Genomic DNA, 10,790 nt, shown 5'->3' on the forward strand with positions numbered 1-10,790 from the left:
ACCCCCATTGTTTCACGCCGCCTATGATAAGGGTAAGTAACTGTGGTAAATCGCGTACCGCGAAAATTTGAATTCGACTTTAATATATTTGTTTGTTGGTAATAGATCACTCATAGATCACTCATAGATCACACATAGATCACTTACAGCAAACAAATATTGGAATAAGTTCAGTGACAAAATCATTGCATAGGTTCGCCTCTCACGACAAGCATGGGTTGCTGAAGACCTATTCTAACCCGTGCCTTTTTGGCGAAAATTATCCGGCCCTTCAATGCACCTGCCATGTCTTGTGTATAGTGTAAATTAATACGAACACACCAATCACCAGTTTTGTTTAAATTAAGCTATATATTTTATTAATTTTTGACTACAATACGCATGTAGCTGGAGGAAACTAAAGAAAGTATAATTATCAAATAAGGTCAATGTGAGAATAGCTGACTAAATTACCGTCCCGCTAAACACAATTTAAAAATATCTTTTGTGTATATTTACACATTCATCCACTTGAAAAGAACTTTATATACTAAGAAACAAAATAAATTCCATGTTGCGTAAGGATAAGGAACGAAGGAGAGTATACCTGTTGCTTTTGAGTTATTGTGTTTCTCCCGACGGATCGCTCCCTCTGAATATGAGCGTATGATGGCCTTTTGTTGTCATTATAGTTTGTCTTTTTAGCGTGGAGGCCATGGTGCGTTTGTAAGTTCTGGGAAATGAAAATACCACGCGCTAGTGACTTCGGTACATCGTAAGGGAATTGGCATACAAAATAATGGAATGCTTTCTGTAGGAAATCATCACGTCGTCAATATTTCTGCCTTATAGATTCATATACGACATTCATAGAAAAGGTATGATGTTTATTTTCTTGTTGTATTACGCCGCAGTATTCAAGCTTTACCCTGTCAATAATATCGTGTAATGAGCCAGACACAACAGTGGTTGATATTATGGGAAACGCCGCACGCCGTCGGGGAACTACGACACCAGTCACCCAAGCCTGGTGGTGGAAGACGAATAGAAGAGCTGTAGTGAACAGTTCAAATTGGGAGAATCTGCATCGGACAATTTCCCGGGTCGTGAATATCGATTCCTCCAGTTTTTAAAACCATTCCCAACTCGACTGATAATGTAATGTAATGTACTGAATCGGGCTTTACTCCACACAATCTTGGTTTATAAACCGTCGACATCGGTAAAGTTTATTTCAAATTATTCTGCCAACCAAGAAAATCTTCTGAATCCTGACCACTTTCTGGGATCTGTGCAGTTCCGCTTTCGAGAACTCGGGAACTGCGTTCATGCTTGTCGCAAGAGGCGACTATGCTCGTCGTAACAGCTGGAATATTGCTGAGTGCGGCGATAAAAAAACAAGCAAACAAAAAGTATTCATGTTGGTAGTATAAGCGTCTGATTTTACTATATATACTGTAAGTACATGCTGGTAGTATTGGTATGTGATGTTACTATACATACTGAAAGTATACATGTTGGTAGTATTGGTATGTGATATTACTATACATACTGAAAGTACATGCTGGTGGTATTGGTATGTGATATCACTATATATACTGAAAGTACATGCTGGTAGTATTGGTATGTGATATTACTATACATACTGAAAGTACATGCTGGTAGTTTTGGTATGTGATATCACTATATATACTGAAAGTACATGCTGGTAGTTTTGGTATGTGATATCACTATATATACTGAAAGTACATGCTGGTAGTTTTGGTATTCAAGTAGAGTTTATTTCCCCCAAGTTTCAGGCCATAGGCCCATAGAGCATACATTATATCAATAAAGTGTATGCATAAATACATGAAAGGAATATCATACATAAATAATATATCAGTGAATTGTGAGTGACTCGCGTAATCTAAAAGCCTGGTAGATATATTTAGCAAGTTGTGTAATAGTGTATTTACATTTAGAAGACATAAGATTTACATTTTTTTCATATGATGGATTAGTGTGAAAATATGTATCAATAAAATGTAAACGTCATGTTGAATATGAAGTACAAATAGGAAGGAAATTCCTTTCAATGTAGTTGAAGTCCAATTTTTGACATTGTGGGCAAAATCTTTTGTTTTCTTCTGTATAGGTATGACGTCCAGTTTCGATCATAAGTTTATGGCAGCTGCATCGGAATCTTGCTAGGGTTTATTTATAGATCTTCTTGTTTACTTCCTGAAGGTACATTTCGATTGTTAATACCGATTTGAAAGTTAAATATGTTTTAAGTTTTGATTTTTGAGAAAGGTTTTCAATCCAACGTTGTTGACCACAGTCCACGATACGTTGTTTGAATTGTGAAATGAATATTTGCGGATCTCCAACATCTTGAATTATCCAGGCGTAGCCAAATCCATACTTGAAAAGAATGTTTTTTTTATATATGTTGCCCAGGATATAAGGCCAGCTTCATCTAATTTGTACATCATTAAATACGTTTGCTTCGGTAGACGATCAGTGTTCATAGAGATTAATTTTGTCCAGTATTTAATACATTTACTAATATAACACACATATAATCGTTGTCTTCCAGTTTCACCAAGAACAGCGTCATTGCTTGCATTATTTGGTAGGTTAAGAATCCGTTTGTAATATTTAGTCTGTACCATCTCTATAGTTCCGTAGTATTGGAACCCCCAAACTTCAGAGCCATATGTTAATATTGGTAAAACCATGGATTCGAACATCTTGATTGCAGTAGTGATTGGTAATCCTCCACATAGATAGTTTATTTTATAGATATAATGACATACTTTTTCTGCTTGTTGTGCAAGTGTTGCCGTTGCTTTTGTCCATAGCAATTAAGGAGTGAAAAATAGTCCCAAATATTTATAAGATGAAACAGTCTCTATCTCTTCTTCTATGTAAGTCCAATTTTCATAGTTCCTTAAACGTCCACCTTTTCTAAAAACGATTAGCTTTGATTTGTTCATATTTAGAGACAGTCCCCATTTTTTACAAAATTCACTTATACAGTTGATCTGTTGTCGTAATCTTCCAGTGGTATCGGCAGTGTTGGCAACATCATCGGCGTATAATAAAGAACAAATATTTGGTGCTTCTTCTGAGATGAATATTCCACGACAGTCAGATTGATTTAGTTCGTTGACAAATGCATTTATAAACAGGCAAAAGAGTGTCGGGCTGATCATGCATCCTTGTCGCGTTCCAATAAAACAGTAAACATATTCAGTTCAACCGTTATCATTTCTCACACAAGCTTTTAGTTTCGAATACATATCTCGTAGAATTTTTAGAACGTTTCTATAGATACCATATTTCATAAGCCGATGCCAAAGCAAGTTATGGTGAACACAGTCAAACGCTTTACTGAAGTCAATGAAGAGACAATAAAATCTTCCACCAGTTGATTTTGATAGATATTTCTGTATCATTCCATACAATGTGAAAATACTGTCGACTGTTGAGCGTCCTTTTCTAAAACCAAACTGGTTTTCATATATTGTATTATTGTCATCACACCATAGCTGCAGGCGTTCGTTGATAATTTTTGTGAATATTTTCCCCAAAACGGGTAATAAAGAAATGCCTCTATAATTATTCACACTGTTCTTATCTCCATCTTTATACAGCGGACATATAACTGCTCTGCACCATGATTCCGGATAAACACCTGATTTCATTATCTCGTTAAACAGATGCACACATATAGGAACAATGATATCCAAAGAATTCTGAAATAGTTCAGAGGAGATCCCATCACATCCTGGTGCTTTATTTGATTTCATGTTAATAATGGCTGTCTTCACTTCATCACTTGATATCTCTCTGTTTACGTCTTCAGGCGATCATAGTTTTGGTATGTGATATTACTGTACATACTGAAAGTATACATGTTGGTAGTATTGGTATGTGATATAACTATCCATACTGAAAGTACATGCTGGTAGTATTGGTATCTGATATTACTATACATACTGAAAGTACATGTTGGGAGTATTGGTATGTGATATTACTATACATACTGAAAGTATACATGTTGGTAGTATTGGTATGTGATATTACTATACATAGTGAAAGTATACATGTTGATAGTATTGGTATGTGGTATTACTATATGTTAGAGCCGAACTTTAGGTATTTGTAGTTCATTGAAAATCCTTTCAATTGGATCTTTGTTAGGGTTTGTATGTATACAAGGGTGCATGTGTTTAGTATAGTTATAAGGTAAAACATAAGACACAGCCGGCCCTTGCTGCCAGTGGCCGTTTCAGCTATTTGCTATTTTCCCAGGGGTTGGTGACAGCAATAGTAAAATGTTGCAGCTAAGACTTAAAAGTTAATTGTTTTGTGTGGAGTCTTTGAGGTCGTGACCTGATCAACCGTGATAAGCATCCCACAAGAATTTCATATATACTGTTAGACGAATGAGTGTGAGAAAGAGAGCAGAGAGTTTTAAGATACCAAAGAAGTAAGACATGTTTCTAAGAGAGTGTAAGAAGATTGTGTTAAGGGAATAGAGGACATACGGTTTGTCAACCTGTCTGAGCCACTCTCCGAGCCACGGTACAAGTTACTATCCTGCATTCTTGGAATATGTGATATATTATTCAATCTTTGTGTGGACATTCACTGAATTTATGGAATTATGTTATATGGAATAAGTGAAGTTTGAAATTAAAGACAATATTAAAGTGCTGGATCGAGTTGAAACTTTGAGATCCTCTATCTCCATTAATTAGATAATTTAAGAGTTCACATTAAAAGTTGAAAAACCCGTGAAAATCCGGATGTGAATCTAAGACTTGGACATAAAGAAGACTGTGTTTCCATTCGTGAATTGGCAACAGGATCCTGCAAAGTTCAAAACGGATTAACACAAATTGGATTAAGGACTCGAAGTTGAAGTAAGTTATTTTATTTCCTCAAGAAGTTGACATTGTTAAGTAAATGTGACTTTTATGGTTTTATCAATGCGTGATTAAAGAACTTACGGGTAATAAGTGTGCGTTTATTCAGAAACAGGCAAATACACGAGGTTTTATATTTCACTGGAATCGTGGATACACTGAATTGGATTTATCACGTAGGATTACAGAATTCAAGAACTGTAAGTTACATCAAATATTTCAAGATTTTTGGAACTGGTGTTGAATTGATTTGAAATCATGGCAAGTAGAACAATGAGTGATGCTGTTACAAGTGACAAAGAACTGATTAATGAACCTGCAAGAAATGCTAAATCGTTAAAAACTGAATCAAGATTAAGAAAACAGACTGAAAAGGGCCAAAAGTATGTTTTGAACATGGCACTGGATAAAATGAAATTCTTATACAAGCAGGTTTCTTCAAAGATAAAGGACATTGAGTATTTGATGTGCCCTGATGCAGATTTGGATGCCGTCAAAAATTATTTTGAAGATTGGAAGGAATTATGTGACAAGTTTCAAGAATCGGCTAAAGCTTATCATGATAAACTTCATAGCCAATCAGCTAAAGACGAAGAAGCAGCTTGGTTCCAATCAAAGTTAGGCACCTTTACGCAATTTGAAAGAAATGTTACCTCCTTCATTAAACATTACGGTACGGGAGATGACATTAGACCAGAAGATAGTGTTTCCCAAGTTGGATTAAGTAAGGTTTCAGTAATCTCCTCTGCCAAAATGGAAATCCTGGCAAAAAGGGCCTAACTTATTGCCAGACCAAAATATTTTGCCTGTAAGCAACAGAATGAGATAATCCAGCTAGTGGTAGAACACCAGAAACTGGCCACGCTACCCACTAGGAAGATTCCTGTGTTCAGTGGCGACCCACTACAGTTTAAGCCTTTCATACGAGCATTCGAGCATGGTATAGAAGACAAAACCATCAATCCCAAGGATAGGCTCTATTACTTGGATCAGTACACCAACGGTGAACTGAATGACTTAGTAAGAAGTTGTATTTTCATGAATCCTGCAAGTGGCTCTGAAGAAGCCAGGTCACTGTTGGATAAGAAATTTGGGAACAAATACAAGCTGGCAACAGCTTACATGGACAAAGCATTGAAATGGCCGGCGGGAAAGATGACAAACATAGTTGTCAGCACCATGACTCAAAAGAAAATTGTAAATACCTCCATCCTAACAAATTTAGAAGTTGGTGACATTGACGGAAACAATTGGGTCAAACTGCCTTCTGTCTTTACACAGGATGAAATGCCAATTTCCACCAGCACCGTCCCCAAAGAAAAGTTCATCCATCAATGGCCCCATCTACAGGACGTCACACTGCCACCTATAGATACTACTTATTGGCAACAATGTCCCAAGAGCAATGGAACCGTATGAGATAATCAACAGCGATTGTAAACGTGCCATATGCAGTCAGAACCATTCTTGGATGGAGTGTAAATGGGGTAGTACAGGAATCAGAGTCTCCCAGTGAGATCTCAGTAAACAGGACCGATGTTCTTGGAGACGAGAAATTGGATCTACAATTAATAGGATACTTCAACAGGGAGTTCAACGAACGTATCAGTAATGATCAACCTGAGATGTTGAGAGACGACAAGCAATTCTTGGACATCATGAACTCCTCAAAGACACTGACAGGAGGACATTACCAGATGTCACTCCCATTCAAAGATGTCCAATTAGATTTGCCCAACAATAAAGTACAGGCTGAACAAAGAGCCATTTCACTAAAGAGAAATTCAAGAAGAATGAAAACTTTTAAAAACTACAAGGTATTCATGAAAGATCTCCTGGACAAAGACTATGCCCAGAAAGTACCAGAGAATTGGAAAGACCGTAAGGATGGAAAGGTGTGGTGTATATATACCACATCATGGTGTGTACCATCCAAAAAAGCCAGAGAAGATACGAGTTGTATTTGACCGTGCAGCAACCTTTAGAGGGAAATCTTCTACCTTCTACAGGGGCCGAATCTAACCAATACCCTACTGGGAGTGCTCCTGAGATTTCGCCAAGAGCCAATAGCTCTGATGGCAGAAATTGAAGCCATGTTTTACAAGGTTAGAGTTGAACCAGACGACTATGATGTTCTGTGGTTCCTATGGTGGCCCAATGGAAACTTGGAGGAAGAATTACAAGAATATCAGTGCACTTATTTGGCGCTGTCTCATCACCAAGTTGTGCCAACTTTGCCTTGAAAGAAACAGCAAAGGACAACATGGACTTGTTTGGCAAGGAAGTGGTCCATGCTGTTGACAAGAGTTTCTATGTGGATGACTGTCTTACTTCAGTCCAATCTGAGAAAATGGCCATTGAAATGTCACATAAGCTGAGAGAAATCTGTAAAAAGGGTGGATGCCGCTTGACAAAATGTATAAGTAACAGCAGAGCTGCAATAGAATCAATCCCAGAAGAGGAGCGAGCCAAAGACTTCGACATGGATGATGCTTTACCAATAGAGAGGGCTTCAGGTGTACACTGGTGCGTCGAATCAGATACATTTAAATTCCGGATTGCAATCAAAGACAAACCAGTAACGAGAAGAGGAATACTGTCAACAGTCAGCTCCATCTATGAACCATTGGGATTTGCAGGCCCTTATGTTCTCAAAGCAAAGGGAATTCTACTAGACCTCTGCAGACTTGAGATAGGGTGGGATGACGTAATCCCCGTTCCCTTGCAGAAGGACTGGACGAAATGGTTGTCTGAACTACACAGGCTTGAGGAAATGGTGATTAGAAGATGCATTAAACCAAAGGATAGTATTCAGAAGGTAGTATCTCAAATACATCATTTTTCGGATGCCAGTCAAACAGGTTATAGAACTGTTTCTTACCTAAGACAAGTCAGTAGCACCGGTCAAGTTCATTGTGCATTTCTCATCAGCAAGTCAAGAGTTGCTCCACTTAAGCACATCACAATACCAAGAATGGAGCTATCAGCCGCTACTCTAGCAACACGAGTAGACAGTATGCTCAATCGAAAGCTGGAAATGCCAATTGACCATACTTACTTTTGGTCAGACAGTATGTCAGTTTTAAAATACATCGCCAATGATTCAAAGCGATTCCATACCTTTGTGGCAAATAGGCTGGCAGTAAATCATGAAGGCTCAAGCCCATCTCAATGGAAGTATGTGGACACTCAGAACAATCCTACTGATGAAGCATCTCAGATGCATTTCTGAGAGATACCAGATGGCTCTCTGGACCAGAGTTCCTGTGGGAAGATGAAGAAATGTGGCCTCAACAGACACACATTTTGAGAGATATTCCCAAGAAAGACGTTCATTTAAAGAAAGTTGCCCGAGTCAACTTGATAGACTACAGCAAGCCATGTAAGGAAATTGACAGCCTTATCAGTCACTATCCTGACTGGTTTGCACTGAAGAAGGCTATCGCATGGGTGCTCAGGATACGGGAAGTACTCCTGGATCGCAGTCAAAAGAAGAAGGCAGGCCTAGTACCTCAGCAAAGCATGCCTGTAGTGTTGACTGTGAAAGACTTAGAAAATGCAGAGAAAGCCATTGTTCGCTATTTTCAACAGCAAGACTTTTCAAGTGAACTTAAAGGCTTAATTCAAACAAAGAACTTGATTTGAACAAAGGTAGTCCAATCTCCAAGCTTGATCCATTTGTAGAAGATGGTGTACTGAGGGTGTGTGGAAGACTAAGTAGCGCTAACATGCCCGAAAGCTCCATACACCCAGTGATTCTACCAAAGAAATCCCATGTCTCGGAACTGATAATTCGCCATGTTCATCGTGAATGAGGGCATTCAGGCAGAAACTTTGTACTTTCAAAATTGTTTGATAAATATTGGATTATCAAAGCCAATGAAGCAGTGAGGCAAGAAATACACAGATGTGTAACTTGCCGAAGCAATCATGCTGTAGCAGGTAATCAAAAGATTGCTGACTTGCCAGCTCAACGTGTGACTCCTGATGAACCTCCTTTTACCTTTGTTGGAGTGGATTACTTTGGTCCATTTCATGTAAAACGTGGACGACAGTATGAAAAAAGGTATGGAGTTTTGTTCACGTGCCTCACAACGCGTGCTGTACACAAGGAAGTGGCGTATAGCTTAGACACTGACTCTTGTATCAATGCATTGCGGCGGGTCATGGCTAGAAGAGGCCAAGTGAAAGTCATCAGATCAGATAATGGTACCAACTTTGCTGAGAGTGAGCGTGAGCTCAGAGAAGAGTTAGAGAGCTGGAACAAGTGTCAGATTCATCAAGAGATGTTACAAAGAAATGTTGAATGGACATTCAATCCTCCTGCTGGTTCCCACCATGGCGGCGTGTGGGAGCGACAAATCAGAACCGTGAGAAATGTGTTGAGATCTCTGGTAAGAGAACAAACGTTAGATAATGAAACTTTGCAAACTGTGTTGTGTGAGGTAGAGGCTATTATCAATAATAGACCTATCTCCAGAGCATCAACTGATCCAAATGATTTGGAAGCCCTCACTCCAAATCACTTGTTGCTCTTGAAGAGAAAACCAAATTTGCCACCAGGTATGTTTGGTGTTGATGGTCATTATCCAAGACGGAGGTGACGTCAAGTGCAGTACATGGCAGATTTGTTTTGGAAGAGATGGTTAAGAGAGTACCTGCCATTACTACAGGAGCGACAGAAGTGGGTGAAGCTTAGAAGAAATTTGAAGATTGGTGACATTGTGCTCAAAGTGGACAATACTGCACCTAGAAACTCTTGGTCGATGGGCAAGGTTGTGAAGCTTATGCCTGACAGAAAGGGTGTTGTAAGACGGGTTGAGGTGAAAACCCAGACAAAGGTTTTGGACAGACTTATTAGCAAGCTATGTTTGCTTCTAGGGAGTGACACTTAAGCTGTGTTTTGAGATTGTGTGATGAGGACACTGCCTTAAAGACATTATCAAGACTTATGGAGTGTTGACTGTATAGAACATAAGATGTAATTCCTATACAATGTTCAAAACAATGAGCTTTCTTGATGTTAAGATGAATGGCATTGACTAATATCATATGTTTACCACGTCCATGCATATTGTAAAAGACTAAGATTTAACTAAGACAAACAGGATTATCTTATGCTATAGAAAGTAGCTAATTCCAGTTGCTTGGGAAAACATTGTTGTACATTCAAAATTCGCTCTGTCCATGAGTTCTTGGTAATTGTTATAGTCAAATACAAGTAACAATTAGGGGCCGGAATGTTAGAGCCGAATTTTAGGTATTTGTGGTTAATTGAGAATCCTTTTAATTGGAACTTTGTTAGGGTTTGTATGTGTACATGGATGCATGTGTTTAGTATAGTTATAAGATAAAACATTAGAAACAGCCAGCCCTTGCTGCCAGTGGCCGTTTCAGGCTATTTTCCCAGGGGTTGGTGACAGCAATAGTATAATGTTGCAGCTAAGACTTAAAAGTTAATTGTTTTGTGTGGAGTCTTAGAGGTCGTGACCTGATCAACCGTGATAAGCATCCCACAAGAATCTCAGATATATAGTTGGACGAATGAGTGTGAGAGAGAGAGCAGAGAGTTTTAAGATAAGAAAGATGTAAGACATGTTTCTAAGAGAATGTAAGAAGATTGTGTTAAGGGAATAGAGGACATACGGTTTTTCAACCCGTTCGAGCTACTGTCCGAGCTACTGTCCGAGTTACTATCCTGCATTTATCCTGCAACTGTGCTGCAACTTTTTATTATATTACGACTTATTCTTGGAGTTTGTGATATATTATTCAATCATTGTGTGGATATTCACTGAATTGATGGAATTTTGTTATATGGAATTTGTGAAGTTTGAAATTAAAGACAATATTAAAGTGCTGGATCGAGTTGAAACTTTGAGATCCTCTATC

At 38.4% G+C, this 10,790-nt stretch overlaps 1 protein-coding gene across 1 annotated transcript; it reads left to right on the forward strand.

Moving 5' to 3' along the window:
• The first annotated feature begins 7,044 nt into the window (after positions 1 to 7,044).
• LOC139455639 (uncharacterized) lies at positions 7,045 to 9,793 on the forward strand. Its single transcript, XM_071237198.1, has 4 exons — positions 7,045 to 7,716; positions 8,196 to 8,502; positions 8,868 to 9,292; positions 9,572 to 9,793. The coding sequence occupies exons 1-4, from the start codon at positions 7,045 to 7,047 to the stop codon at positions 9,791 to 9,793; spliced, it is 1,626 nt and encodes a 541-aa protein (XP_071093299.1).
• Positions 9,794 to 10,790: the final 997 nt, after the last annotated feature.

This window comes from Haliotis cracherodii, unplaced genomic scaffold (assembly GCF_022045235.1).
Source record: "Haliotis cracherodii isolate W230 unplaced genomic scaffold, xgHalCrac1.p SCAF_1, whole genome shotgun sequence".
NCBI classification, from domain to species: Eukaryota; Metazoa; Mollusca; class Gastropoda; order Lepetellida; family Haliotidae; genus Haliotis; species Haliotis cracherodii.

Excerpts from the sequence above, each read along its gene's own strand:
- LOC139455639 (XM_071237198.1), top strand. The coding sequence starts at position 7,045 with ATGGTGGCCCAATGGAAACTTGGAGGAAGAATTACAAGAATATCAGTG. Across the intron at positions 7,717-8,195 it reads CAAAGGATAGTATTCAGAAG|ACACACATTTTGAGAGATAT; the intron begins GTAGTATCTCAA and ends TGGCCTCAACAG. Across the intron at positions 9,293-9,571 it reads GAAATGTGTTGAGATCTCTG|GAGCGACAGAAGTGGGTGAA; the intron begins GTAAGAGAACAA and ends CCATTACTACAG.